At 48.1% G+C, this 14,722-nt stretch overlaps 1 protein-coding gene across 2 annotated transcripts in view; it reads right to left on the bottom strand.

Annotated features, from left to right (window-relative positions):
- Window positions 1–801: 801 nt before the first annotated feature.
- WWOX (WW domain containing oxidoreductase) overlaps window positions 802–14,722 on the bottom strand; it is a 977,516-nt gene continuing 963,595 nt past the window's right edge. For both annotated transcript variants that reach the window (XM_060000167.1, XM_060000169.1), the window contains one exon: window positions 802–3,500. In XM_060000167.1, the coding sequence (XP_059856150.1) occupies window positions 3,312–3,500 (189 nt within the window). In that variant the 3' untranslated portion in view covers window positions 802–3,311. The remainder of the gene's footprint in view (window positions 3,501–14,722) is intronic.

Here is a 14,722-nt window from a genome sequence, read left to right as displayed (position 1 = left end):
CTGTTCTCCATAGTGGCTGCACCAGTCTACCTCCCACCAACAGTGTGGGAAGGTTTAGGGGAGCTTCTTGATTGAGGCGAATGCTTCCCTCCCCTGGTCAAGTTCCCTCACGCATCATCTTACCTCCTGATGCAGGATTCATGTGGGCATCAGCACAGAGGCCTTAACGGTGCAAGGAGGCAGCAGGAGATGCTCCCCTGGTTCTCTGATATTTTGAACATAACCTTGCCTGATGAGATTCCGACATCTTTTGTGCTGTGGCTTGACTCCCCCTTCACCAAATTCCTGATGCTGAGCTACAGTCAGACCCGTAATGTCCCTTCTCTGCTCAGCCTGAGATGTTAAAACGGTGCCTCCTATTGGAAAGGACATTCTCAGCTTCTTGAAGGATCGGTGGCCTTGGGCCAGGGAAGTGTGTGACTTTGAAAAGAAACAGGCCTGGGTGTGAACAGCAGCTCTATCACTTATGAGCTCTGTGGACAGTGGCAAGTTATGAAACCTCTTGGCCTCAGATTCTTTATCCATAAGACGGGAAGGGGAGGCTGCCTGGGAGGACCGTGGTCACATTAGACGTAATTCTGCAGCCCGCCCGGCACAGTGGCTGGCTTGTGTGCATTCTCACAAGGATGGGAATTATTTTCGTGGACGTAATGCTCAGTCACCAAGAATCGTCTTTTCCTTCAAAGGTCATTTATTAAGCACCTTCTGTATAACAGGAATAGTTCAAGGCACAGGGGCCACAGTTGTGAACCAGACAGACAGATCTCAGGGAGTTCATATTATAGGTGGAGGGAGAAAATAGTACATAGACAGACATATAACTTGTCCAATAGTATTAAGCAGTATGGAGAAAAAAAAAAGGGGAGGGGTGGGCAGATGGGGTGCCACTGTGAATGCGGTGGCCAGAATGTCACCTCATCAGAAAGGGAGAAAGCAGAATGCAGTGCGGGAAGAAGCCATGCAGGTCTCTGGCAGGAAAGCAATTCAGCAGAGGCAACAGCAAGTATAAAGTCCTTGAGTAGGGAGGTTGCTTGGCTTATTTCAGGAGAACAAGAAGGCTAGCGTGACTAAATGTAGTGAGTGAAGAGACGATGCTAGAACATGAAATCAGAAAGTCTGCTGTGGACCAGATTATGGGAGAACTCCTTGACTATGGTTAAAAAAAAAAAAAAATTTTGGACTTTAGTCAGTGAGATGAGCAGTTGTATCGGTTAGTGTTTGCTGTGTAACAAGTAATCCTGAAGCTTTGTGGGTTAACATGACAAACATACTTTTTGCAGTTCTCTGGGTGGACTGGGGTGTTTCTTCTCATCTGGGTTGGCTCGGCTGGGCTACATGGTCTGGGATGGCCTCGCTCGCACGTCTAATGAACGGGTAGTCTGCTGTCGGTTTTGGGAGCGTCCATGTGGCTCGCATTGTCCAGCCGGTTAACCCAGGCCCATTCATAGGATGGTGGTTGCAGGATTCCAAAGAGCAACAAGAAAGGGCAAGCCCAGTGCACAAGCACATTTTAAATTGGCCAAAGCAAGTCATGTGGCCAAGGCCAGAGTTAGAGAGAGGACCACCCAAGGTGTGGAGACTGGGAGGAGAATTACAATAGCCACGTTTGCAAATAGTCTACCGCAGACGCACTGGAGGGTTTGGACCAGAAAAGTGACATTATCTGATGCATAGTTTGAAAGGCGCTGTGACAGTAAGGATTTTGTGAAGGGCGAATATAGCCAGATGGGAGGACGTAGCCAGGCTGTGGACTACTGGAAAGCACTGGTGTTTGACCACAGAGCCAGAGGCCCAGAAATTCACGACGTTGTCTGGGCTGAAGCTGCCACTGTCAAGAGGAGGAACAGTGACACACACACCCTGCCCCCCCCTTCCTGGTATTTCAGCAAAAGCTTTCTCTCCACCTTGCCAAAGTGGCCTTTCTTACATCCCTGCAGGAATGGCCTGGAAACCACAGTGTAAGTGATAACAGGATGAGTGGGGAAGAGCCTCCAAACCGCTCCCCTATTCTCCTAAGTAGGGATGGTTTCTAATCACCAAGAACTTGGTAGTTACAGGGGGAACAAACCATCGAGGGACTGAAATGATCCACGATCCATGATAACAAAACCTCTTAAGGTGAAATTAAGTGACAGTCATTTTTCTTTTTCTTTCTCTCTTCAACAGAAAATATGATGCTGGCATGCTAATGGCGTGAGACAACTCGGCCCGCAGACAGCCACAAAGCACAAAAACAAAACAAAACTCAGAGAAGAAACGAGAATGGTGTTTTCCTGGCGTCTACAAGAAGCGCTTTATTTTTCCTCTAGATTGCTTTTCTAAAAAAACAAAACAAGACAAAAAACAAAACTGAAACAAACATTTAAAGGAACAAGACAAAAAACTTCAGGGGATACTATTCAAGCATGTTCTTTTATTAAGCGTAGGATGAGAGGAACAAGAGGACACGGAAGCAGGATGCTGAACACTGAGGGGCTGTGCACCTCCGCGATGGCGTTGTTTCCCAAAACTGTGAGTGAAGAATGGAGGGAACATCTTTTTATCCCCCATCCCCAAAATATCCTGTAATGGCGCAAGACTTCCTTTCCTGCCTGTCAAGGTATCTAGGGAATGATTTACAAAATGTGTTTGTTATAATCGCTAAAGAATCTTTTGTATAGCTTTGGCCGGGGAGTTGGTGGACCAGTAAGTTGGTGGACCAGTACTTGGCGACCCAGTAATTGTGTCTATCCCACCCACTTCTAAGTGTCACCTCCGTCTCGGCTGGAACAAGGTTCAGAGGGTCCTCTCTCCAGTAGTTGACAAGGCCACTCCGACTTGATCAGGCTGAAGTTATCTCCTGGATCAGTGCAGCGAAGGATAAACACTGGCCTTTTTCTTCCCTAAATAAGAAAAAGGCAGCTCCTGGCTACAGTGTGGCCGTGGAGGCTGTGTCTGGGGCGGGGGCGTGGGGCACCAGGCTGTCCTACAGCGTGAGAATTGCTCGTGCTTCTACCGTGAGACCAAGAACCTACCGAGCAGCTAAGCTTCACTTTCAAACAGGCCATCACCAGGGGAGCAGAGGGACCCAGGCCTGCCCCAGCCCCAGAAAAGACGTATTATCCCTTTACCCCCAGAACTCCCTGCTTCCCAGTGGTCCCTAACATTTCTCGCTCTGTTGTGACGACTCTTGTATCCTTGACTCTAGCGGATCTGGGTCGGAGGGACATGGAAGCCCTGGCATGATAAGTCAGAAGGGGGCCAGCGCTGGCGGTCACGCCCGAGCGCTCGCGCGTGGTGGGCGTGTGCGCTGATCCTTGCCGAGCGCCCACTTAGCCGGACGGGCTGCCAAGTCCTTCCTGGATCAGCCTCTCGCTGAGCGCCCACAGGGCCCGGGCCGTGTCTTCGCTCTGGGCTTCCGTCGAGGGCATGCAGCGGCAGCAGCTGTTGAAGTACATCCCTCCCAGACCCTCCAGTTCTGGAGCGGCGGCACAGTAGACGGTGGTGGCGGCTCCTTGTTGCTGGAAAGCAAAGAACAAAGACCACGGAACGTTATTTTTTTAAGAAAAGAGGTGATGGAATGATTTTCTTCTAACTGGGAATGAGCAAGAGTCTCTCCCCGCCTGGTTCAGATGCATCTGGATCTCAGCACGGCCGAGGGTACCGAACTCAAAGCACGTGACTGTAAAAGGTACGATGGGACCATCCAGGGAAAACGAGTTCATAAACTCCGCTCGTAAAGCTAATGTGACTTTTTACACCTCATATAGGAAAAGGCTTTGAACACAGACTACACGTCTATCAGTTAATCACATCAGATGTCTCTTCTGAGCAACGAGAAGATGGGATCCTTTTGAACACGCAAGAACAAATTCATCCAACTCCCTCACTTCTCAACGCATAATGTCATTTGACACTGAGAAGTTTCGAGAAACTTCTCTCTGAACTAAAGCAACCACTCTAATCATGGCCCATCAGGTAGAAAACCAAGCGGGACTGGTGCCAGATTTTTCCTTATTCGTTGCCCATGGGGCTGCTAGAGGAAGGGTTTGTGATACTGTGTTAAAATGTTTGAGACGCACGTAAACACATGTTCCCCACCATCACACATGCCTCAGGCAGACACAAGACACGTTTGTGAATTTATCCTTATCCTGGAAACCTTTTCAGAAGTATTGTATTCAGCCCATACTTGCAGTGGGACAGTGGCTTGGGGGGCCATGTCCTCCCAGCCCCCTTCAAAATGCAAGTTGCAATGAGTGCAATTGATCACTTCCGATTGACCTTTTGAGTAGCAGTTGGCGCTGTGGCTAGGGACGTGTGTGCCAATGGGGCACCGTATCATCCGGGCTGACAGAATACTGTCAGGGATGCTGGAAAGAGGGCAAGAAATCACTTTGCTTTGCGAAAGCCATAATTAAAAATAATAGGCTGGTGTTCATAGGGGGACACCGTCGGCACGGCTCTCCTTTGAAACCAGTAACAGTTTATCTGGCGTCTTATGATTATTTATGTGCATCACAGCGCTTGCTGCATCAACTAATTATCAGTTGACAGAGAAGGGGGCTGGGAGGCAGAGGAGAATGCGGAAAGATAACTGGGGATAAGGCCAACGTCAGGAAAACATTAAGGACGTCTAATTGCGAGGGAAATGAGTTTCCATCCCCACCCAAAAGCTTACTCTTTTTCTCCCCCTACAGGGTTTAAACTGGTGCCCAAGCAGACAGCTTACTGGAGAGCATCCCCCCCATAGGGTTTGGTTTGCATTCACAGTGGTTGTTTCGTACAACCCTCGGGAGCCAAGGTCATTCTGAGAATCAAAGTCTCAAGGTATTACGATTGTAGGGAAGTTCTATAAAGTAGACTTGGGGTTTTTGTTGCAGGGGGGCGGGGGGACGTTTATTGCATTTGTCTGAAAACCATATGGTCAAATACATTGAAGTGACAGGCTTGTGCAGAGGAGGGTGGCGTGGCATGGGAGTGGGATACCTGAGTTCTGATAATAACGGGCTGCTTGACTGTATTGGACAAGGCCCTTTGGTCCAAAAATTGTACCCCCTGACGTGACTTCTCTTTAACGAAATAGTAATCGGTGTGTGATTTCCCCAGCCCTGTCACCCATGCCCACTCCCCAAACAGCCAATTGTTTATTTTCTTGGGTTCACCTGTTTCTTTTCAAATCAATTTGTTGGCTCAGGTCTAATGGACATGAGCCCATGTCATCCAAATTTCCTTTCACTGAATTATTATTCCTAATAACCCTTAGCTTAGCACATTTATCTAACGAAGTTCCAGTGGCTTATCTGACGCCCCTGCATCCCATGTGGGGAAAAAAGGCAAGCAAAGCACCTCTGAAGACAAATGGAAGACTAGAGATGCTCATCTCGCCAACCCAAGCAAATATCATCTTGGCCTCAATTCTTAGCAGATGTCAGGTGGAGATGGTGTTTGTTTTTGCATAATTTTCTGGATATCTGTTTTCGATTTCCATTTTACTTTGCAACTGCCCAAACCACCAAAGAGTGGTCAGGGCCCTTGGCATCAGCTCTCAAGTGGTGGGAGAAGCCAGTCAGCTCATCCCTAAATCCAGGCTCCCTCAACCCCACCCCAGAGCGGTTATGGTATCAGCATTCGTACATCACAACAAACTGGCCCCTCACAGCTCCACCAATCCTGAGAAAAGATCAAAGTTGGCCACTTGGGAAAGCAACAAACGGAATTCTTCCAAACCCAGTGTAATCTTTTGCCACTCTGACATTCTAAAATGATACCGTGCTGCACTCTCTTGCATTGTTGGAATGGTATTTTTGCAGAGAAATTCTGCGCTTACGTTGATTCAGAATTGAGTTGATGAGGGAGCTGGGGGGCATGCATTTTCCCTCCACGGAATGTGAAAGCAATCGCAATCGACCTCATTTCATGTAAACCGCCACTTGGCTACCACGCTGACAACCGTAAAGTTGAGTAAAGCCCAATCTTTTATCAAGAGCTGGCTTTGATTCCTTTGCCACCAGGCTCAGGGTGATGCACAATTTAAATCATCACCAGCGGTGCTGACTGACTCTGTAGAACACATACAGCAGGGCACCTGAAAGCAAAGACCACCTTCTTCCGCTCCGAAGATCAACTGTGCACGTTTGGCAAAGAGAGACTGGACGGTGAAGTAGTGACAGCATCTTTTCGTCCCAAGCCCACGACCCTTTCGGCTTCTCAGGGAATGCTCTTTTCAGCTGCACCCATGGCGGCCTCTGAGTGACATCTTTATATGATCAGATGGGATGACGGTTTAATAACAAGGTCTCATTTGGGGTCATCAGCTTTCGGCCTATCAATCACCAGGGGAGCCGCGTGAGGAAATCTCATTAGTAAAGAAGCTGGTTCTGCTGATACAAGAGAAAACATTTTTAAACTGACAGAAGAAAAATTTTTAAAGAGCACTTTCATCGCCATCAGATGACTTTCATGCCACTCTGGTGGAGGGGCATCAGTCCGTAATCCAGAAAAAAATGAAAGAGCCCTATCGAGGAAATGATGTTACCAACTCTGATACAAAATATCTGCCTTTCTGGTTGGCACCGCTGCTTACTGATCCGTCGTGGTACGGTAACAGCCGTATCTTGACATATATAAACACTAGCAGGAGCTGTGGGTTCCCCTCAGTGATTTTTTTAAGAACAAATTCACGGGAAGCCTGGAGGTTGCATGCCGTTGCTGATCATGGGAACCGGGGTGGCGACTCTGTCCTGTAGCAGCGGCAGTGAGTGAGGGCGTGGATCGCACGGGGCTGAGGCGTTCTGGGAAGCCCAGTAGAATCTTGAATCACGCCTGAATGCCATTTCTGATTTAGTCAAACATTTGCGAGCTGCCAAAGGAGAACTACGCCATCAATCTTTATAGCGTCTGTACAATTACCCAGGATTTGTGTTTGGGATTAAGTTAAGAGCATCTGGGTAAAATAAGGGGGTTCATCATTCTCTTTCAGAAATCATTTGTCGGACGAGCGGCACAGTCTTCAACTACAGAAAGGTGGGAGTTAGAGAGCAGTTACTGTTCACTTATCGTTGGGGCCCTGAGGTCTAAATCATCCATCCTTCCAAAGCCCTTGGTTGGGATGAAACAGTGACGTAGCCACGTTTCAACAACATTTACTTGATAACCACTGGCCCTCAATGTGCAGCTGTCCACACAGACTCCAAATGAATATTCACTCTTTGCAAGAGAAAGGTACAGGGGTTTCTGATCAACTATCTAGGCTTAAGGAAAAATCCACCCACGTGTTAATATTTGTAATGCATTGGTAGGTACGCTAATATAACTTACGTTTTAATAAGGACACATGTTACACAATTATGTTTAGTTTTCAGGTTTCTCTACTTTTAAAATGCATGCTTCGTTAAAAAAGAAAGGATACATTTCTGTCTTAAAATACATTTGACTCTGAGACACCTAAAAAAGTAGCCACACTACCATGGGATATCTGTATAGTCAATGATTTTGAGAGTAGCAGATGTTCTAAGATTGCTTTCCTACAGACACGTCGGTATCAGGACACCGCACAGCAAATGTTGAGTGAATCAATCTATGCAGAAAGTGGAGCTGAGAAAGGGAAGGCAGCACAGAACTTACACTGGACTTGGAACCCCAAGGGCAGGGAAGGAGAACTTCCCTTCTGGAAGCGGGCAGTGACGACTGTGCTGAATTCCCGGGACAAAGAAGTTTGCAGGTGTCACAGGAAGAGAAGACAGGTGCCTCTTCGAACCCTCAAAGCTTTCCCTGTTACTCATCTGGGGTCTGTGAGGCAAAGCAAATGCAGAACTGATGCAACGCCCCGGTGAGTAGAGCAGAATCATTTATCCCGGAGCCTTGGTGGAGATGGGGCAGTGAATGCAGGTGCCTGCCATAGGTGGGACAGATGGCCGCCCTCTCAGTCTCTTCATGTCTCCCAATAACCCTCCCCAAAGAGAGTTTTCAGCTACCCTACTGGAAACGTGCGACGCGGTGTCTCAGGGTTCATCTCCTGAGACTGGGGCGCTTGGAGCACAGCTGTTCCTCAGCAATAGGACGGTTTAAATCTGATTTGAGAGAAAAACACAAAGGTTATGTGTTCCCTCCTCACCATCTGAGAACAATCTTGTTTTTTTTTTTTGCGGTACGAGGGCCTCTCACCGTTGTGGCCTCTCCCGTCGCAGAGCACAGGCTCCGGACACGCAGGCTCAGCAGCCATGGCTCACGGGCCCAGCCGCTCTGCAGCATGTGGGATCCCCCCGGACCGGGGCACGAACCCGCGTCCCCTGCATCGGCAGGCGGACTCTCAACCACTGCGCCACCAGGGAAGCCCTGAGAACAATCTTTGAAGCCGACAGGTGAGCCACATATTCTGTTAGTTGATAGAGCGACGCAGCTTATGCAGGCGTGAGGCTCAAGGGCCTCCCTGCTCGTGTGACCACAACCGACCCCTGGCCCTCCCGCCTGGGTGTGGAATGAGTGCAAATCAATAACGTACCAACTTCCGCCAAAATGATGTGAGACAGGAGACGACAGAGAACGTGCCTCGAAAGGACCCTTTTCCTCCACACTGTCGAGCTTTTCTAGTGAGTCGTTGCACATGGGGGCTGTTAAAGTGGTAACGATGGCCAGCATCTGCTGGGAGCTAGCCATTCCTCTGGCACTGTGCAGAAAGCTTCGTAAGCACCGTATTCTAACCCGCACACAGCTCTACCAGCCAGGGACAGTCATCATCCCCATCTACAGGGAAGCCTACTTAGCACTAGAGCTCAACAGCAACTCGTCCAAAGCCACACAGATCATCCCACAGATGGACCCTCCGGAATCCATGCCCGATGCAGTACCAAACCTCCTTCCCAAGCTCCCGACACAAATTTGCAGGCTGCCCGTTCCCTGTGTCTCCCGTCTGGCTGAAGCTACCTTAGGAGGAGTCCTCTTTCCCTTCTCAGCCAGGCCACGTCTGGCCGAAAATTAAATGGATGGGCTGTACGTTTAATTTTTAAAAAACGGGCTGTCATGTGCTCACCTGAGAAATGCTGGGAGGAGATTTTCCCATTGTTGATTTAGGCAGTGAACTAAATGGAAATTACATCCATTTGGATTAACAAAAATGAAGACCCAGCACCACCTCAAAAGATCCAATGGCAAGTCTTAACCATCACCTGATTCAAAATGCCACCTCCAGGTGCCAGATGTGACCAGCTGTGAACCTACTACTCTTGGACGATCGACTTGTTTTCAAAGCGTGAACGGAACCGCATCAAAACCAGTGAAACCCCGAGCGATCTCCATCTTTATAACCTCACACACGTGTACAAGGAATATGGTCTTTTGGAGGATAGTATCTGACATGTCACAGCAGGTTTGCACAGGAAAATGACCCACCTCCCTCTCCTGCCCTCCCCCAGTTAATTCCTGCAAATTCCTAAGAAGTGATTCCTACCCAAGGCGCTGAACAATATAGGCTTAGGTACTTGCAAATACTTCTTGTAGATATCGTACTATAACTTTCTTCATAGCCCTCGGGAGGTTTGCTAACTCACGGGCTGTTCTTAGCATTTATTACAGAAGGGAAAGCCACTCAATTTCCCAAGTAGAAAAAGTGAAGAGGGTCAGGAAAGCGGGTATTTGTTGCTAACTGAGGAGGCTGGAAAAGTCTTCCAGAGTGTTCATTTACATCACATGCAGATCTTATAGCCTGACGTAGAGAATGTGTACCTGCCACCGTGGGTTAGGACATTTACCTCCTGCCTCAGGGAAAGAGTTTCTTTGCTAAGGAGGATCCCAAACGTGGACAGCCTCAGAGGTTCCTTTTCAGCTGACTGACTGTGTCTCCCATGGCAGGTAAAGGAGTACCATTCCCTGGGTGACCCTGGGACACAGGGTTCAATGGCAGTTGCTCTGAAGGAGAGCTAAGCCATGGGCTATGCCAGCGCATCACCATCAGCAGTGCAGTGGGTCCTGGCACAGGGCACAGCCCCACAGGTAGACGGCAGTTTGAGTGCCAGGTGCTCGAGGGGCACGCGTGGGGCAGCTTTCACATAGCAGATGTGCACACGTCTTCGTTGGGGATCACGATGACATGGAGGCTTTCTTATTTGCAATTGAGGCGCCCCAAATATCACGCCCCCAAATCCACATCAGGCTACAAAGACCACGCTAGTCTCCCTGACAAAAGCCACGAATCTCTAGCAAGACCATTAAGCAGTTTTAAGAGACTGACTTGAAGACCAGGGCAGAATGAGTTGGAAGGTCAGGAGGACGGTGGCTGTGATGCTCTGAGAACTCTTTGCAGGAACAAGCCCAGGGACCGGGAGGTTCAGGATGGAAAGCTGGAAAGGACTTTTAAAGGCAGAAGAGCAGATTTGTCTTTGCTGGCCTTAGGCTTGGGGGAGGGGTGGGCAGACACCCCCGACCGTCCAAAGAGGTCCAGAGCCGTGTTTGTTCTGGACAGCAAGGCTCCAGAGGATTTTTGCTTACGCTCATCGGCAGCATTTCAGGGCAGCGTGGCCCTGGGAGGTTTTCAGGACTGTGTTTTCAATTGGCTGACCTGTTCTGAGCTTTCCCTTGACATGAATGCGGCCCTTTTCATACCCCCTTTGTGATCCAGAATTCTTGCCATAAACATGGCAGGGGTTCCGCGACAGACTGATGGCTGGTCTCAAAAGAGTGAAGGTGGAACATTTAGCATGATTCCCTCGTCCTGAGACCTGCTGTTATTTCTAGACGTGCTCTGGTGGAGTGGGGGGGGGGGTCCTCCAAAGGAGGGAAGGAAAAAGGAATGGCTACGTACAGTCCAGGTGGGTGACATTATTCATGCCTGTTCTACCTTCCTTTTGTGCCAAAGATTTCTAGAACTGATTGGGCTGGAGAGACGGTCTCATTCAAAATAAGAGAGGACGTTGCTACACCTGTAACAACATCTCTGTTAGATCCACCTAAGCATTCCCTGGGCATTCTATGCTGATGCTGCCTGGGGTGCCCACATTGCTTTTCAAGTAGGGAGTTGCCTTGCTGGGCTGGAAAACGGCACTGGGGTATCCACTCTTCCACGGGTTAGTTTGCAATGGCTCAGCAGAAGGGTCTTAGAGATGTGCCACGAACATAAGCATCATCCTTCCACCTGCGACAAAGCCCATTCCTGAAATATTCCAACCCGGCCACCTGGACACTCGTGCCGAAGGACTACTGAGTGTCCCTAAGAGCTCAAAGAAGGCGTTTAGCTTGTGTTAACGTTTCACTTCTTTAACCTTGGTTCTAGCTAGCTCTGTATACTGTACATAAATGTATGCCTCTGTATTTGCCATGTATACTGAAATAAACCTTTAACGTTATCGCCAGGCAGAATGAATGGGTTCAGTTCTAATATAATGGCGCAAAGCATATGGTCACAGTACAAGTGAAACAGACGGCTTCCCCCCTTCCCTTCTTCTGCACAGAATCGCACCACCGAGTTGGCCTGCCACGCTGGCTCTTTTAGAAAACCATAGAGCCGACCGTTTTTGTGAGCAGGCGAACCCCAAACAAACAAACAAGCTGTTTGTTGCCACTGTTAAGGCTGACGGTTCCTTTACACCTAGGACACAGAGAGAGTCTACGACCTAGTACCGAAAAGGCATTGGTGATGGGGGGATAAAACCCACAGGGTCTTCTCTGATGAGGCCGCGTGGCCTCGTTGTAAGATATTCACGAACTCTTAACTCTTCCAGCAGTGAATTAAGAGAACGGAGTCTGCAACAATCAGACCTCACAGGCAGGCCGCCCTCCACGTCCAGCCACACCGTTTCAAGTCAAGCACGTCTGCGTTAGGTTTGTGCCTTTTCATAGAGGGCTCTCTGCGACGGATCATTTCTCAGGCTCAAAGACGCTGGCCTCGTTGATATTTCATTTAGAACATACTGCGGAGAGCGTCTCATTTAATATTACTTCCCTAATTAATGGGGAGACCTTAGGCACTACCTTTGCACAGACAGACAGATCTCGTCACAGTGGTCGACGGGTAGAGGAGAAACAGTAGGTATTTCATTCACCAGCAGCGTGTCGCTAGTTAGTGGGAAATGATCACGTATGCTGTTGCTTTAATTGCCAGGGTAAATAATTCTGCCTCGGTGTAAGGGAACATTTTAAAGCACTTGGTGCAAATAGACTAGAAACAAAACACACACACACACACACACACACACACACACACAATTACCTTGATTATGCAACACCTTAGCATAGAAAGTTACAAAGGTATGTCTTTCTTTTTTTAAAATTGCATTCTATCGTGCAAATATTCTCTAATATGCATGTGCTGAGTACTCATCATCTACTGTATTTTAGGAAATACAATTAGGCCGCCTTTCTCTTCTCCCGTGTAGACTGTAAATACCTGTAGATCTTTCTCTTGCTTCCTTATGTAAATATATGTAAATACTAACACGCTCTGCATGCTAATATTCTAGGCAATTTCAGGTACTTTTATAATCTGAAGGCATGTACTTGAAGTGGTTTGTTAAAAGGAGAAAAAAAACCCCACCTCTCTCAAACTCTTGAAAGCTGAATAGAAATTAAAGATTTCTTCCTAGACTGTTGTGGTTTCTTTTGTTTGCCTTCTCCTCTCTCAACAGGGTCCCCCCACTTAGGCTCCCTCACCTACTGCCAGGAAAGAGGCACCTGGGCATCCACCGGACCCAGGAACAGTGGCTCAACTATGTGGTCTGGGTTTTTACGCACTTTCCTTTGGTTTCTCTAAACGTCTTCTAGAATCTTCAGGTAGGCGTCTTTGGGTTTTTCTATCGAAAGAATCGGGAGTAAAAATACTAATTCGTATCTGTTGTTCCCCTACTACGTACCAAGTACAGGGCTCGAGGCTTGACGTCCCCACAGCCCTAAGGAAGGACCCTGTCATTCCCATTGCAAAGATGCAGAAACTGAGTCACGGCAAGATGAGCACGTGCCTGAAGTGACAAAACCATTAAATGCCTCTCAAAGGCCAATTCCTTCCTGTATACCAAGGGTAAACTTTTTCTGCCAAGGGTGACAGAGGAAATATTTTAGGCTCTGTAGGCCCTATGGTCTCTGTCACAACTACTCAGACCTGCCACTGTTGTTCTGAAAACAGCCATAGACAACACATACCCCAGTGAACATGGCTGTGTTCCAATAAAACTTGATTTACAAACAAACAAACACCTCTTCCCTACACCCAAAGCTCAGTCACTCTTCAACAGACCATTGCCCTTTCCCTTTCGAATACGTTTATGTGTTTGACGGGGAACTCATTTGATCACCTGAAAAGTCTCCATCTCTCTCTTCCTTGTATGCAGCAACACTATTTGCAGAAGCCGTGAAGTATTAGGGGAGCAAAAATGAAGACCCCGAGCTTATAAATCAAACTCTTCCTCAGACAGATCTCACTGCCAGGTTTCAATTTAGTTATCTTTCGTTTTCATGAATGGGGATGGAGGGGAAAAGTATGAAAGACTAAGGTAAAAAGAAAGAAATCAAGCGACACTCACTCTTCAATGAGGGGAAGGGGGCCATTACCTCAGGTATCTATGGAAACCAAGCTGCACGTAAACTCTTTAATGGTTGGAAAACAGCGTTGGCTTTTGAAGGTGTTTTTCCCAAGTATGATGCTTCGGTGTAAATGCGTTAATTGACAGTTTCCTTCGGGACTTCTTTATTGAAGTTTCCAAACTAAATTTCATGGCACAAGGAACTCTCTGGGGCCCTTGAAGAATGCTGCAAAGTTAGGGCTTTAGAAGACTGAGCCAGCTCTGGCATCCCGTACAAATCCAAGCCGATTCCCCTGTAGAGCGAGTGAAACAGCAGCCCTCACTGCCTGTAGTTTTCCCTTTTTAAAAGGGCCCCTGCAGTCACCTGGGGATGGGAGAGAACCTCTCTAACCTCATCTGAACAAGAACCAGTATCATCCCTTGAGTCGTGAAGAGAAATGAGGATAAGCAGTGGGGAGACGGAAGCTCTGGGTATTTTTGCAGATCGGGTGGCAGTGTGGGATGGTGGTAGAAGCCCAGGAACCGAAGTCTGAGATACATGAATTCGAGTCCCGGCTTTGCCACCTGGCAGCTCTGTGACAAGGCACTGAGCCTCGGTCTCCCCATCTACGAAATGGACATCGTAACAGCCCCTTCACCGGGTTCTTGGGAAGATGGTTGTAACAGCTGCAGATTTCCTGAGTACACCATAGATAGTACTTCCATCCTGGCTACAGGTCCGTTTGTTAACAATTTGAAGGAGGAAGCATACAGATCAAAATAGCTCATCTGTCCTTCATCTGAGGGACTTAAAAGCAGGGGGGTGGACATTCCTACCTTCTGAGCAAGAAATTCAAGAGGCGGTCACTTTTCTCAACAATCTTTACCCAGAATCTCTGGGTACCAGCCCAGGCATGGATTCCACTGGTCTTCTGCTCCCCCGACCACAGCAGCCAGAACGAAGTTCACATCCATGAAACCGGGGCACTGACATCTCCACGACAGCCACAGTCATGTATTAAGCACCGTAAAATTCCAGACCCTGCCCCCTTCCCTGGCCCTTTATACATATCTACTCTAAATCTCCCAATATCCCTGGGCAATGATTCCTAGAAAAGGGGATGGGCAGAATGATAAGGGAGCAGGTGCAGTTGTTTTTTTAAAGTGCAGTCTTCCTTAAAAAACTAAAAACAGAGCTACCATATAATCCAGCAGTCCCACTCCTGGGCATATATCTGGAGAAAACGATAATTCAA

This window comes from Delphinus delphis, chromosome 20 (genome assembly GCF_949987515.2).
Source record: "Delphinus delphis chromosome 20, mDelDel1.2, whole genome shotgun sequence".
In the NCBI taxonomy this organism is placed as follows: Eukaryota; Metazoa; Chordata; class Mammalia; order Artiodactyla; family Delphinidae; genus Delphinus; species Delphinus delphis.
Note: the sequence above shows the minus strand (reverse complement) of the source record. Positions and strands in the feature narration are given on the sequence as shown.